Source organism: Bufo bufo, chromosome 6 (genome assembly GCF_905171765.1).
Source record: "Bufo bufo chromosome 6, aBufBuf1.1, whole genome shotgun sequence".
In the NCBI taxonomy this organism is placed as follows: domain Eukaryota; kingdom Metazoa; phylum Chordata; class Amphibia; order Anura; family Bufonidae; genus Bufo; species Bufo bufo.
This window is the reverse complement of record NC_053394.1, coordinates 171,564,123-171,580,840: the sequence shown is the minus strand read 5'-3', so window position 1 is coordinate 171,580,840 and position 16,718 is coordinate 171,564,123. Positions and strand designations below refer to the sequence as shown.

At 42.4% G+C, this 16,718-nt stretch overlaps 1 protein-coding gene across 1 annotated transcript in view; it reads left to right on the top strand.

Annotated features, from left to right (window-relative positions):
- The first annotated feature begins 12,850 nt into the window (after positions 1-12,850).
- The window catches only part of LOC121003057 (cobalamin binding intrinsic factor-like), a 40,782-nt gene continuing 36,914 nt past the window's right edge, over positions 12,851-16,718 (top strand). Inside the window, exons 1-3 of the mRNA XM_040434611.1 lie at positions 12,851-12,975; positions 13,069-13,257; positions 14,977-15,120. Coding sequence (XP_040290545.1) covers positions 12,903-12,975; positions 13,069-13,257; positions 14,977-15,120 — 406 coding nt within the window. The 5' untranslated portion in view covers positions 12,851-12,902. The remainder of the gene's footprint in view (positions 12,976-13,068; positions 13,258-14,976; positions 15,121-16,718) is intronic.

Sequence of the window (16,718 nt, the reverse complement as noted above, 5' to 3'; positions counted from 1 at the left end):
AGGCTGAGCAATAGAATGTCAGTAAGGGTAATGACTGGAACTAGGGAGGGCATTTAAACTGTTGCTGCCATTCTAATAGCAGCCTCTTTTGCTGCCTGATCAGCTAGGGCACCCCCTTTAGCTATGTGTGTTTGGAGTCTAGTATGTGCCTTACAATGGATAATAGCAACTTTGCTCTGTAATTGGATGGCGGCCAGGAGATCATGTACTAGGGTGGAATGTGAGATTTGTCTCCCACCTGCAGCTATGAAGCCTCTCCTCTGCCAGATTACCCCATGATTGTGTACAACCCCAAAGGCATACTGGGAATCGGTGTATACATTTACATTATTCCCCTCAAAAAGACAACAAGCTCTAGTGAGGGCAATCAGTTCAGCAGCTTGGGCCGAACGTGGCTGCTTTGTATTTGATATGAAGTTGAGGATTAGATAGCAACAAAATTTCATATCCACTCAGTCTTTGTGCTGACATATGTTGTGTATGTATGTTCTTCAATAGGGCCTGAACATTGTGTGAGGTATGCAGAGTGGTGGGATGACCTAGGGTGATAGGCGCGGCCATCTCAGCGACCATAGCACAGGCTGCCAAACTCTGGAGACACGCAGGCATGCCCTAAACCTGTACGGGAACCACTTTTGAGAAAAAAGCAACAGGGCGGTATTTACCTCCATGATCCTGCGCCAGGACTCCTGCCATGGTTTTACAATTGTCCCTGGCAAATAAGTGAAACATCACGCCATAGTCGGGTAGGCCCAAACCAGGACTTGAAACCATTGCACATTTCAAATGACTAAAAGCTTGTAACATGTCATCAGACCATTAACTGGAGTCAGGCATATCAGTATTAGTGGCTTGTCTCAGAATATTATCATAGTAGGAACAATCAGCAATCCATTGGCGGCAGTAACCAATCATGCCAAGAAAGGTCAACATGTCTTTCTTGGTTTGTGGGCGGGGCAGACCCAGAACGGAGGTAATTCTGGCATGGCTGATTCTCCTCTCACCTTTACTGAGGACAAAGCCCAAATACTCAACACTTTCCATACACCATTGTAATTTCTTCCTAGAAACTTTGTGACCATTTTCACATAACCACAGTAGTAAACTAACACAGTCTGCCTGGCAAGCCTCCCGAGTAGAACTGCATATGAGGAGATCGTCCACATATTGTAGAAGGACAGAACCATGAAAGGCAGTCCAAGGGCGCAGTGTAATTTGGAGGACAATGGAGTAGACTACTGGGGAGTGTACATAACCCTGAGGCATTCTACACCATGTAATGTAAAAGCAAAAAGTGGCCGTGTCTCCTTGTCAACTAGGACAGAAAAAAATGCATTCATCAAATCAATAACCGAGAAAAACTCTGTATGGGCAGAAATAGCTGATAGCAGAGATGGTACGTCTGAAACCACAGGGGCTATAGGTATAATAACAATCTTATTAATAACATCTACTTCAATAGGTTCCTTTAACAAGGTGACCCCTACAGTCATAAAAGTGAACTGTTCCTCAAGGTCACTGTCCACATCATGATGAGGTATATGTTCAGGTTTGGGAAAACATTTTTTTTGTGATCTAAGGCTCATGGGAGATATGACATCTCTAGTGTTAGAAATGTGTGAATTGCATTCTACATGTTCTCGTATCTCCAGGACAACAACTGGTCAATCCCAAACTGTCAGAAACTGCATTTTTAGCTCAGGAGCCACCCCCCCTCCTCCCTTTACTGCTGTCACTCGAAGCCTTGTGTATGTAATGGACATGAGGAGAAGGAGGGGGGCAGGGTGCTGTGGGCAGCGTCTGAACTATCACCCAACAGATGCTTTGAAGAAGAAGTGTGTACTGTAAAAAGACTTTAGAGTGTCAGCTCTTCTCCTCCTATCTTTTTCCCTTTTGAGCCAATTTAATAATGCCTGGGCCTCAAAGTACTTTTTAATCTAAGTCATCTTTTAGAAGGGACGGATATATCTGTGGGATATTTCCTAAATAGGGAGGAGGTGGCTTCTGGAGTGAACTCCTTGTCAATTCTTTTTCTAACTCATGTTTCTTTTTATATCTATCCCTCCTGGTTCCCTGCCTTCTGCTTGTGAACCTTTTTATTTGGTCAATCATACCAGTATGGTGCATAAGTAAGGCAATTTACCCTTCTTGACTGCATATACTGCATGTCCCACTGGGGGTCTGGACCATAATATGGGTAAGCCTAAGTGTCACGCAAACATAACCTTTCTCACCATATCCTTATGGAAGGTGTCATCAGCCCCTTCCCGAGGGAACGAATTAACACTCTTTATTGCCTCTGTCCATCCTGGCATATTATCCACCCAGGGAGTAACTAAATAATAATCAGTCCCACAGACCCGGGCTACATAATCCCTACATGTTTCTCCTACATTCGGAGGGGGTGGAGAGACCTTTCCTTGCTTTGCACCCATTTCTTAAAACTTAATTGAGATGGAGGCAGAGCTGAACTTTCCCCAGGACCGTGAAGGACTTATGTCTATGCACAACCTCCTGCTCAACTGTCTGTTAGCATAATCCCTTAAAATAGTTACTTGCGTTCACCAGTTGCTGGGTTAGAAGGTCATCCAGGACACACACAATAAAGCTAGTAAATTTTTCACAGTATCAATTGCTGCTTACCTTCAGCATAAAAAGTACTGAATGCTGCATAACATCATAACATAACATAAAGCATAAGAAAGCGACAGAAAAGAAGCAGACAGGGGGTGACTAGAGAAATCAAGGTGCAGACTCTATATGAATTCTTCCCAAAAAAATTCCACTGGTGTATCCTTCCCAAAAGGATATCTTTGATAAATACTTCCGCAAAGAATTTATCTATTAGACTTGGCCAGTAGTCTATTTACAGTCTATCTTGCCTAAAGATAGTTACCAGTCCTTTCATTCTATCTTGCCTAAAGATAGCTACCATCTTTCAGAGTGTCTAAAGCGGATTCAAAATAGAATCAACAGAAAATTTTACGGAAAGTGTCGGAGTGTCCCCAGTCGTTAGACAGGAATGTTCCGTTACTTACCGAATTCCTGTATTTTCTATTTCGCGGACGATCCCCCAACTGAAAGGGTAATATTTCCTTATCAATGCACCTTGATTCCTTCCTTTGTCCCCGAAGACAGACGTCTGGAGAACATGTCAGTGACACAAGCAGTATGATGTCAGTAACAGTTCTATTTATTGTTTTGTCATACAGGCCTTATATACATCCATGCATACATACGAGAATAGCTGCAGCTCTCATTACAATAATAGCAGTTCCTTTTACAGACAGGCAGCTCTTGTTATAATACTGCTGACTAGAAACTTTTCTTTATAGAGACAGGAGGTACATGTAAATATAGTCACCCTTCAATATGATGTCACCCAACCTCCTGTCCTTCATACAGATCATACAGCTAATTATATTTAACCCTTCAGGGACCCGAACTTATGAGCACTAAAATGGCTGTAAAATAGTCATGAAAAGAACTAGAGGGCTGCAAATGGCATCAAAATGTGGTTAAGAGCATGGCAAGTGCTTTGCAAAACAAATGTGGATAGGGAAAGGCCTTTAAATAACATAAAATCCGTAAAAATAAAAAATTATAATTTTGATCTGGGAGGACGAGGTCCATATGGAGTAGGAGGTTGAGGAGGCAGTGGATGTGGCGGTGTAGGTGGAAGCGGCGGTGGAGGAGCAGGTAGCCTACACTGCTTTTTGGTTTTAAATTTATTTCTATTTTTTTAAATTAGGGTACACCCCAAAACATTTGGAAATATAACCTGTGATCACCCCCTTTAGTCGTGCTAAACACACGTTCAGACAATACACTGGCTGCAGGGCAGGGCAGCACCTCCAAGGCGTAAAGGGCAAGCTCAGGCCATGTGCCCAATTTGGAGACCCAGAAGTTGCAGGGGGCAGACCATCAGTCAGTTCGTGTAGGCGTGTGCAAACATACTGCCCCACCATGTCGCACGTCCCCGTGATGTTCACGATCCAATTGGATATCTGCTCTATCAACTTTCAATGTTCTTTTCTGCGCCTACCATGTTGATCACGGTTAGCGGCGAATCAGGGTTCCACGCCGGAGAGGAAGCGTGAGAAAGAGAGACCTCATCCAAGGGAGGTCAATGGCTGCAATGGGATGAAGCGGAAATGTGGGACAAGTTATTAAAGCAGAAGGATCGAATGAAAGGGCAAATTAAAGACGAATTTTAGAAATTTAAGTCCCTGTAACCTATGCAGAGCAGGGGTTTTTCATAGCTAGAAATGGGTTAATGTCACACACCAATGGAACAGATTATTTTAAAAAATTTCAGTCCCTGTCACCTATGCAGAGCAGGGGTTTATTCACAGCAAAAATTGTAAAATGTCAACCCAAGAATGTAACAGAAAAATTTGTGAAATTTATTAACCTGTCTACTAGGTAGAGCAAGGGGTCTATCGCAGCCAAAAATTGTTGAATGTCACCCAAAAATGTAACAGACAAATTATTGAATTTTTTTTACCTGTCTACTAGGTATAGCAGTGGTATATCACACCCAACAATTGGTGAATTTCACCCGGAAATGTAACAGACAAATTAGTGAATTTTTTTTTCCTGTCTACTAAGTAGAACATGGGTATATCACACCTAAAAATTTATGAATTTCACCCGAAAATGTAACAGACAAATTAGTGATTTTTTTTTTACCTGTCTACTAGGTAGAGCTTGGGTATATCACACCCAAAAATTGGTGAATTTCACCTGAAAACGTAACAGACAAATTAGTGATTTTTTTTTACCTGTACAGGGAGTGCAGAATTATTAGGCAAGTTGTATTTTTGAGGATTAATTTTATTATTGAACAACAACCATGTTCTCAATGAACCCAAAAAACTCATTAATATCAAAGCTGAATATTTTTGGAAGTAGTTTTTAGTTTGTTTTTAGTTTTAGCTATTTTAGGGGGATATCTGTGTGTGCAGGTGACTATTACTGTGCATAATTATTAGGCAACTTAACAAAAAACAAATATATACCCATTTCAATTATTTATTTTTACCAGTGAAACCAATATAACATCTCAACATTCACAAATATACATTTCTGACATTCAAAAACAAAACAAAAACAAATCAGTGACCAATATAGCCACCTTTCTTTGCAAGGACACTCAAAAGCCTGCCATCCATGGATTCTGTCAGTGTTTTGATCTGTTCACCATCAACATTGCGTGCAGCAGCAACCACAGCCTCCCAGACACTGTTCAGAGAGGTGTACTGTTTTCCCTCCTTGTACATCTCACATTTGATGATGGACCACAGGTTCTCAATGGGGTTCAGATCAGGTGAACAAGGAGGCCATATCATTAGATTTTCTTCTTTTATACCCTTTCTTGCCAGCCACGCTGTGGAGTACTTGGACGCGTGTGATGGAGCATTGTCCTGCATGAAAATCATGTTTTTCTTGAAGGATGCAGACTTCTTCCTGTACCACTGCTTGAAGAAGGTGTCTTCCAGAAACTGGCAGTAGGACTGGGAGTTGAGCTTGACTCCATCCTCAACCCGAAAAGGCCCCACAAGCTCATCTTTGATGATACCAGCCCAAACCAGTACTCCACCTCCACCTTGCTGGCGTCTGAGTCGGACTGGAGCTCTCTGCCCTTTACCAATCCAGCCACGGGCCCATCCATCTGGCCCATCAAGACTCACTCTCATTTCATCAGTCCATAAAACCTTAGAAAAATCAGTCTTGAGATATTTCTTGGCCCAGTCTTGACGTTTCAGCTTGTGTGTCTTGTTCAGTGGTGGTCGTCTTTCAGCCTTTCTTACCTTGGCCATGTCTCTGAGTATTGCACACCTTGTGCTTTTGGGCACTCCAGTGATGTTGCAGCTCTGAAATATGGCCAAACTGGTGGCAAGTGGCATCTTGGCAGCTGCACGCTTGACTTTTCTCAGTTCATGGGCAGTTATTTTGCGCCTTGGTTTTTCCACACGCTTCTTGCGACCCTGTTGACTATTTTGAATGAAACGCTTGATTGTTGGATGATCACACTTCAGAAGCTTTGCAATTTTAAGAGTGCTGCATCCCTCTGCAAGATATCTCACTATTTTTGACTTTTCTGAGCCTGTCAAGTCCTTCTTTTGACCCATTTTGCCAAAGGAAAGGAAGTTGCCTAATAATTATGCACACCTAATATAGGGTGTTGATGTCATTAGACCACACCCCTTCTCATTACAGAGATGCACATCACCTAATATGCTTAATTGGTAGTAGGCTTTCGAGCCTATACAGCTTGGAGTAAGACAACATGCATAAAGAGGATGATGTGGCCAAAATACTCATTTGCCTAATAATTCTGCACGCAGTGTATACTAGGTATAGCAGTGGAATATCACACGCAAAAATTGGGGAATTGCACCCGAAAATTTAACAGACAAATTAGTGAAATGACATTAAATAAAATAAAATACGTACAAATAAAAAAACTTGATTTATGAAGTGGAGGTCCATATGGAGTAGGAGTTTGAGGAGGTGGTGGACGTAGCGGTGTAGGTGGAAACAACGGTGGAGGAGGACGAGGTAGCCAACACTGGTTTTTGGTTTTAATTATAATTTTTTTTATTAGGGTACACTCCAAAAGAGTGTGAAATATCCAAAATACAAGAATGAACAATTGCGCTGTAGTATAACAATGGCTGGTTAAGGCCGGTATACATGTCTATTCTGCACAAGGTAGGGACAAGTCCTGTGGGATCCATGCCTGGTTCTTTCAATGAACGTCAGCTTGTCTGTGATAACGCCCCCTGCCGCGCTAAACACACGTTCAGATAATACACTGGCTGCAGGGCAGGCCAGCACCTCCAAGGCGTAAAGGGCAAGCTCAGGCCATGTGCCCAATTTGGAGACCCAGAAGTTGAAGGGGGCAGACCCGTCATTCAGTACGTGTAGGCGTGTGCACACATACTGCTCCACCATGTTGGTGAAATGCTGCCTCCTGCTAAGACGTTCCATATTAGCTGGTGGTGCTGGTTGTTATGGCGTGCTGACAAACCTTTTCCACATTTCAACCATGCTAACCCTGCCTTCTGAGGTGCTGGTGGTGCCCCAGCTGCATTGGCAACCTCTTTCTCCACCTCTGCTATCGCCTTGTGCTTCCACTGTGCCCCCGCTGTCAGGTGGGAATGCCACCAGCAGCGCGTCTACCAGCGTGCGCTTGTACTCGCACATCTTACGATCAGATTACAGTTAGGGAATTAAGGACGGTACGTTGTCCTTGTAACGGGGATCCAAGAGCATGGCCACCCAGTAATGAGCACAAGTTAGAATGTGGGCAACTCGGCGGTCGTTGCGGAGACACTGCAGAATGTAATTGCTCATGTGTGCCAGGCTGCCCAGAGGCAATGAAGAGCTGTCCTCTGTGGGAGGTGTATCGTCTGTGTCCTCTGTATCCCCCCAGCCTTGCACCAGTGATGGCCATGAGCTGACCTGGGTGCCACCCTGCTGTGAACATGGTTCCTCCTCCTCCATCTCCTCCTCGTCATCCTCCAGATGTGTGCCCTGGCTGGACAATTGTGTACCTGGCGTTTTTAGGTGCAGAAACCCACCCTCGGATCCACTTGTGGATGTGCGTCAAACCTACTAGTCCCAGAGCTGCTATGAGATTTTGCCCATTATCGCACACCACCAGGCCGGGCTTGAGGCTCACTGGCACCAACCACTCATCGGTCTGTATTTCAAGGCCCATCCACAGCTCCTGCACGGTGTGGGGTTTGTCCCCCAAACAGATAAGTTTTAAAACTGCCTGCTGTCGTTTACCCCTGGCTGTACTGAAGTTGGTGGTGAAGGTGTTACGCTGACAGGATGAGGAGCCGGTAGAGGATTAGGAAGCGGAGTAGGAGGAGGAAGCAACAGGAGGCAAACTGAAGCGCCCTGCAATCCTTGATGGTGGAAGGACATGCGGCAAACTGCTATCCGCCTCAGGCCCAGCCGCCACTGCATTTACCTAGTGTGCTGTTATGGAGATATAACGTCCCTGACCGTGCTTACTGGTCCACGTATCCGTAGTGATGTGCACCTTGCCACAGATGACGTTGCGCAGTGCACATCTGATTTTGTCCCCCATTTGGTTGTGCAGGGAAGGGATGGCAGACCTGGAAAAATAGTGGCGGCTGGGCACGACGTACTGTGGGACAGCCACCGCCATAAGGCTTTTAAAACTCTCCGTCTCCACCAGACGGAATGACAGCATTTTAAAGTCCAGTAATTTTGAAATGCTGGCATTCAGGGCCAGGAATCGTGGGTGGGTAGGGGGGTACTTCCTCTTCTGCTCCAGTGTTTGGGAGATGGAGATCTAAACGCTTCCGTGGGACATTGTGGAGATGCTTGGTGACCCAGATGGTGGTGTTGCTGGCAGATCCTCTGCTTGCGGAGTGGCAGGTGGCACTGTCACTCCAGAGGTGGATGAAGAGACTGAGACTAGAGCAGAAGAGGAAGCAGGAGGAGCTAGAGACCTTTCTTTGTTTTTGAGGTGTCTACTCCACTGCAGCTCGTGCTTTGCACTTAGATGCCTGATCATGCAGGTTGTGCTCAGGTTGAGAACGTTTATGCCTCACTTCAGGCTCTGATTGCACAGCGGGCAAACCACTCGTGTCTTGTCGTCAGCACATTGTCTGAAGAACTGCCACGCCAGGGAATTTCTTGGAGCTGGATTTGGTGTGCTCGGTCCCTTGCTGCGGTAGGCAGTAGCAGGCGTACTGTCTAGGGGACGGCGCTCCGCTTTTGCACCTTGCTCCCTCTTCTGCTGTTCTGGTGACTCTGTGCGACCACCGCCTCTTCCTCCGAACTACACAGGTCACTCGCATGACCTTGATTCCATGTGGGGTCGAGGACCTCATCGTCCTCCACATCATCTTCTACCCAGTCTTCACCCCTGCCCTCCTTGTCGGTCTGCACACTTTCTAAAGCCCCAGCAGTTGGCACCTGTCATCCGAGACGTGCTGCGATGGTCCTCCCATGTACTCATCTTGAAACATAATTGGTTGGGCATCGGTGCACTCAATCTCTTCCACTTCTGGGGCAGGGCTAGGTGGATGGCCCTGGGAAACCCTGCTAACAGGGTCATCACAAAGCAGAAGAGATTGCTGCATGACTTGGGGCTTAGACTGCTTGGCTGATTTGCAAGGGGTTGAGGTGAAAGACTGAAGGACATCGGCTGCAGGTGCCAACTCTGATCTTTCAGCAGGAGACTGAGTGGGAGACAATGTGAAGGAACTGGAGGCACTGTCAGCAGCCCAATCTACTATCGTCTGTACTTGTTCTGGCCTCACCATTCGTAGAGCCGCATTAGGCCCGACCAAATACCGCTGCAGGTTCTGTCGCTTACTCGCACCTGAGGAAGGTGTTTCACTTGTGCGTGTAGCTGGCACAGATCGACCACGTCCTCTCCCTGCAACAGGAGCTCCACCAGCAGCACCACGACCGGGGCCATGTCCCTTATTTGACGCTCTCCTTATATTTCTCAAATTTAGGATCTTGCCCTAAATGGGTGTTTTTTTAATAGCAGAATAGAACAACACTATCTAAAGGGTGTATCTCATATGTACAGATGCAGACTAGGAAGCAATTTAAGATTTTTGCCCAAAATGGGTGTTTTTCTAATAGCAGAATAGAACAACAGTATCTAAAGGGTGTATTTCACAATGACATATGCAGCAAAGGCTGCACAATTATTTATTTTGCCCTAAATGGGTGTTTTTTTAATAGCAGAATAGAACAACAGTAACTAAATCATGTAACAGTAACTAAAACAGTAACTAAATCACTTGCCTCACAATGACATTTGCAGCAAAGGCTGAATTTTTTTTTTTTCTCCCTAAATGGGTGGTTTTTTTTTTTATAGCAGAATAGAACAACACTATCTAAAGGGTGTATCTCACAATGACATATGCAGCAAAGGCTGAAAATTTTATTTTTTCCCCCTAGCTGGGTGTTTTTTTAATAGCAGAATAGAACCACAGTATCTAAATGGTGTATCTCACATGTACAAATGCAAACTAGGCCGCAATTTAAGATTTTTGCCCAAAATGGGTGTTTTTTTAATAGCAGAATAGAACAACAGTATCTGAAGGGTGTATCTCACAATGACATATGTAGCAAAGGCTGCAAAATTTTGTTTTTAGCCCTAAATGGGTGTTTTTTTTATAGCATAATAGAACAATAGTATCTAAATAATGTGTCTCACACGTACAGATGTAGACTAGGCCGCAATTAAAGATTTTTGCCCAAAATGGGTGTTTTTCTAATAGCAGAATTGAAGTATTTTAAGCTTGTTTTTAACAATAACAGATGCAGCAAAGGCTGCAACCTTAAGTATTTTGCCCAAATAGGGTGTTTTTTTACTAACAGAATATGACAGCTGTATATAACGCTTGAATTTCACACGTGCAGATGCAGCAAGGGCTGTAAAATTGGGTATTTTGCCCCAAAAGGGTGTTTTTTAAAACCCAAAAAATTATAGCTTTATTTCTAGCTTAAATTGCACACTGACTAATGCGGCAGAGGCCCAAGATGAAGGTTATTGCCAAAAATGGGTGTTTTTTCAAAGCCAGAAAATTATTGAAGTATTTCAAGCTTGTTTTTAACAATAACAGATGCAGCAAAGGCTGCAATCTTAAGTATTTTGTCCAAAAGGGGTGTTTTTTTTGCTAACAGAATATGACAGCAGTATATAACGCTTGAATTTCACACGTGCAGATGCAGCAAGGGCTGAAATTGCTGGAGCCTGACCTTTTTGTGCAGTGCCTGTGCCCGACCTTTTTTATCTTAAATAAAGCTGCGGAGTTGACATAACGGTGAGTGCCGCTATTTATTCCTCTAACCCTCAAGTCTCTATATTTTGTGGAGCAGAGCACCACTGTTTGTCGCTATTTGTCTTGTGCTTCCAAGGGTCTATTAGATGTTATACACACTTAGCAGTGCCCGCTGCATTTTTCTTGATGGAATTTGCTAATCAAATTATTGCTTCCTCCCGAAAATCTGTCCAGAAGTGCAACCTTAGGTTCAGGACAGGCCTGGTAACTACTACTGGCACCAGCAGCCTGTGATCCCTGAATCTGCGTGTGGAGGTCAGTTACTTCTATAGACAGACCCTGCAATTGTCTACCCAGTGCAGGGATTGGACCTATTGCCTCACTGACACAAACAAAAATTATGGTTTGTGGCGGTTGATAATGTCACGGTGCGGTGTGGGTGGTAAACTCCACACCGAACACAGGAGGGAAGGGAAAAGGTACTAGGCCTGGAAACTAGGGAAAGGGGAAAGGTCACCATCTAGTGAATCCTTTAACCGAGCCCTGACTACTATCAGTATGAACAGACCTTGATGGTAGGAATGTTCATACGCAGGAACCTAGAGCCCTAACTGACCCTAAAGTGCCCTGGAAATAGTGTCAGGACAAAAGGTGACCTGTTCCTTCCCATCTGAAGAACCGAGAGGCTCCCTCTGGCCTAATACCAAAAGATAAGGAAATGCAACAAACTAGAAATAAAAAAAAGACACTTAACTCCAAAGTACACGGACGAGCATGAACTCAGAGGAGAATCAAACACCAGCACTTCCAAAACCAGAAAGAAGCTATAAACCGCATAGCATGATGGATGAGACCAGACTAAATAGAGGAGTTGAAATTACCACTTAAGCTACACCTGAGACAAGAGTTATTAAATTGTCATTGTGTTGTCATTAAATTGTCATTGTCAAGTGGCTCATGATGGTTCTGTTGCTTTGACATACTAAGCGCAATCTTCAGCCATGTCCTAGTAGATGATTTTGGGAAATCTCTAGAATGGCCCTGTTTAAAGGCTTTCTCTGGGCTTTTAAAAAATTCATGCTTTTTTTAACCTGCGGAAGAAAATGTTAAAACTTACACCTCCTTAGTACCATCTGCGCTTCACTCACACAGGTTGTGTGCTCTTCTTTTTAAGTCCCAACCAGCTGTTTTCTCTTGTCTTCCTGTTTGGCTGCATAACAGTAAATGTGTGAGTACAGCAGAGATGGTGGCATCAGTGGTGTGATTAAGTATTAATGAAAAGAGAACCCCTTTAAAGTAAATTCAATTTTGGGCCAGAGACTTTGCGTAGATTAAATAAAAAACTATTGACAAATGCTGCATGACATTTCACAGATTAGAACCAGTGTTGGGCAACCTATGGCCAGAAAAATTAGCATTTAAAAAAACACCCAACCTACTTTATAGTCTTCATCAGAATCCTTAAAACTCTAATCACTTTATCTACATTACCTTTACCATGGCTCAAAGATATGCATACCTGAGTGGCCATATTGAGCCCTTGCAGAGAAACAGCTCTGTTTGGTTTTATCTCTTTTTTGGAGGAACTGTAGTTGAAGAATTGGTTAAAAGGTCATGGAAAGGGCATGGGGGTGAAACAAACATTAGACTCTTTGGTCCTGGGTGGCAAAATCCTGCACCCAAATGGGAGCCCATTTTGATCTTTTCTCCTTTCTTGTATGTACGCCACTTCTGTGATTTGTAATGACCTGGCCTTGGCTGATTTTTTGAGAAGTGGAGTGGATGGTGAGCATGGATCTAGAGCTTCACTCTGAATTATGCGTTTGTATTACATCAGATTATTACATTAGATGTAATGTTTTCTACTGTACCTTTTTGTGAATAGTTCACGACTCTCTGGCACCAGGAAGAGCATAGCTGTGCCTGGCACCAGGAAGATCTGTACAAATCATTTGATATATTAATATGTAGCAAACAACAAGGAATTTTCTGTGCCTGGTGAGGAAAGTGTATGTAAACATTCAACCCATGGATGAATGCCAAATGCAGCTTATGTATAAGGAGGAGGAAGAAAGAAAGAAAGTGTCATTTCTGCATGACTGTATCAGGATGAAGCAAGCCATCATCGTATGTGCTGGGTTTATCAGCCTCATCTATTCCTGCTGGGCTGATGCCATCTGCCGTAAGCATAATACAATAAGGAACCTGGTGGACCTCTGGACCACGTCTGATTTAATTATAGGATCTTCTAACAAGTCTTCCGGTCTTTTAATAGATGTGTCTGATACACAGAAGTCTGCTGTCTCCAGCTTGGCAATTAGCATGGCAAACAGTGTGGGGCCATGTGTCACTCCCGATCCTAGTGTTCTTCTGGCACTGAACTTAGGAAAGGTCACAGACATCACCACTAAACACTTGCTGGTAAAACAGCTAAAAGAAGATGCTGCTCAAAAGATCAACCAAAGTGAGTCCATTTCTAATGGATTTAGACCCTCAAATGAATGTCTGTGATTTCACTTGAATGGAAGTATTTCAAGTTTTAGGCTTCGTTAGTATATGAAGGTATTATAATAGTCTCATATTTAGAATAAGTAAAAAATAATGCACTATATACTGTAGTTACAATGTTGTATAAAAATACATTTTGTATGAATAATGATGATAATAGATTAAAAAATAATGATAAAAGATGATTTCAGTTGCTGCTACATTCACTGCTATTACTATTATGTTACCACTAGGCTGACCATTATAACAAATTCTTCTTAACAAACAATACATAAAATGTTTTTTACCTTATGGAAAAAGTAACATTTTATAGTAAAATGGAAAAATCTTCTTTACATATTACAAGTTACATATCCATAATTTTAGGTCAGAGGATCCAACTGATCTATATGATTATCTGACCTCAAAAGGAACATATAAAAACTAAATAATAAGATTAATAAAATAAAAATGAAACAGTAAATAGTAAAATATGAAATAATTTATTGCTTTTCTTAGTTTTTTGTTTTAGGATTACATTCCACTTTTAAGGAAGTTTTATGTGAACAACCAAAACACAAACATTATTTTAATTCCTTAGTGATTTTCTTTATCCTTTTATTCTTAGATATGGTGGAAGTATTTTTGATGATTAGCACGTCTTTGCATGTACAGCGTACATGCACAGGCATAGTGCTGATATTACAATATATGTAACATGCAATTACACACCCATATTGCAACATACTGGATTATGGATCAAATTATTCTAGAAGTGCAATCAGTGCTGGTACAGAATGTATATTAAAGCAGATCTGTTATCTGAATATACTGCCCTATATAGGCGTTGCATATTATAGGTACAGGTCCGTTCTATCAGCTGATAAGGCACAGAAACATTTTGCAAAGGCATTTTCTGAATTCACATTGCTTTGTGCTGTTTTGACAGATAGTGATTCTGTATGTGTAATATATTATCTTTACATGGAAGCATTTGCAGCTGACAGATCCGCCTCAAGGTAATCCAGTTTAAGGAAGTGTAGAAAGAACAAAGAAATACCTTTCTGGCTGTACATAATTGTGAAAGCGAATGGTTTGTGGTCAGATTGCACATACTGTAGGCATATGATTGCCTTTAAATACGTTTAACCGCTTCACTGCTCAATCATGTTTGACACCTTTTCACTTGTTTTTCTTTTTTACTTTTCTTTTTTACAATTGTTTTACATTGTGATAAATATAGCAGTACTAGTAACACCTATATAGAGACCCACTAGGCATGATTGCAGTTTACACCTTCTTCCTTAAAGAAATATTCCAGGATTTTAGACTTCTTAAGGCCACATGCACGCGACCGTATGTGTTTTGCGGTCCGCAAATTGCAGATTCACCAAAAAAACGGATGACATCCGTTTGCCATCCGTTTTTTTTGCGGATCCATTATAACAATGCCTAAAACGGACAAGAATAGGACATGTTCTATTTTTTTTGCGGGGCTACGGAATGGACATACTGATGCGGACAGCACACGGTGTGCTGTCCGCATTTTTTGCGGACCCTTTGAAATGAATGGGTCCGCATCCTATCCGCAAAAAAAACGGAATGGACCCGGAAACAAACAACTTTTGTGTGCATGTAGCCTAAGTAGAATAGCTGATTCAGTTTTTACTCATTTTTGTTTCCATGTTCTTTCCAGATCAACCCTTCTCCTCAGGAAAAGTTGCACTTTATGTCCTTGCGCTGCAGTCCTCGTGCTCTGACCCAACTGAACTTCCTAATTGTAATACTGACCTTGTTAATCTTCTCAAGACCAAGACTCAGGAAGAAATTGACAGTATTAGTAAGTTTTAAGATGTAGACAACTACATTTTTTATTTAGAACCTAGAACATCTCATGACATCTGTAGATCCAGCTTCCAACTATTTTGTACAACTAAGGAAGAAATGAAAGCAATTTACAGCATAACTGTCATTACAAATATCACAGTCTCTGCACTGTATTAGATGTAGTAGAGATATAAATGTAGTGTGTAACCTGCATATTGTGGCCTCCCTGCCATCCCTCTTCATCATTTCTGTAAAGGAATAATTTGCTCTCTCTGAAGCAGTAGTCTTTTCCATGTGTGAAGCTGTGTGACTTGAACAATTACATGTCTGTCTTCTGCTTCATTCCCCTTTTACCATCTGCATCTTCTCTCCTTCTATATTAAGATAATATATGCAAACATAGGGGGTTAATTTATTAAGACCAGTGTTTTAGATAATAACCCCTATATCTGGAGGTGGATCGGCTGAAGTTAAGATAAAAACGCGCAAGCCTCTACATAACTTTGGCACATCTAGGCCCAGTGTAAATGAAAGCCAGCTCCCTTGCTTTCTTACTAAATGTTTCCACGCCTAAAACAGGCATAGAAAAGGATGAATGAGACAGACTTTCCGACGTCTTTCCTTCCCCGCCCATGCCACGCCCAATTTTTTAGACCTGGCACGAGTGGGGAAAAGTCGCAGATTGGTGGGCAACTAACCATTGCACCACAATCTGTGCCTGAAATATGCCTAATGTAGTAAATAAACAACCCCATAGTTTGCAGTTTAGGGTTTCTAAACTTCTCCATTAAAGAAAACCTGCCATGTTAAACATGGTGTCTGAGTTTAAAGGAGTTGTGTGCTTTTTTATATTGATGACCTATCCCCAGGATAGGTCATGAATATCAGAATGGCATGGGCCCTACTCCCGGCACGCACGCCAATCAGTTGTTTGAAGAGATTGCATCACTTGTATGAGCGCTGCTTTCTCCTCTCCAGCGGTGAGCAGGTGTAATTACAACCCTGCCATCCCATTCATTTCAATGGGATGATTCCTTCCTGTTGAAGTGGATAGGAAGGAGCCATCCCATTTAAGTGAATACAATGGCAAAATAATAATTTCACCTGCTCACCGCTGCAGTTGCGACTTAAAGTGAAGAGTAGGCAGCGCTCGTTTGAGCCCTGTGTTCTATTAAAGCAGCTTATTGTCAGGGGTACAGGCAGTCGGGCCCTCGCCGATCTGATATTCATGACCTATCCAGAGGATAAGGCTCCTTTCACTTTTGCGTTTTCCATTCTGGTTTTGAGATTCGGCAGAGGATCTCAAAAATTGAGGAAAAAGTTTTGTCCCCATTCATTTTCAATTAAAGGCTTCAGCTTGTATGAGGCTTCCAGACTCAATTCTTGTATATTACAGTTTAGACCAGCAGGTGGCAGCACTAAACTGTAATACATCTATTTCTGTATAGGATAATGGATGAATTTCCATTATTCTATACAAACTGAAATGTGATGATTGCAAGTTGGAGTTCACTTGGGGACGTACAAAAAAAGAAACAAAGTTTTGAAAAATATAAAAAAAATCTTAAAATTCAAATCACTGCCTTTCCCCCCATAATCAAAATAAAAATG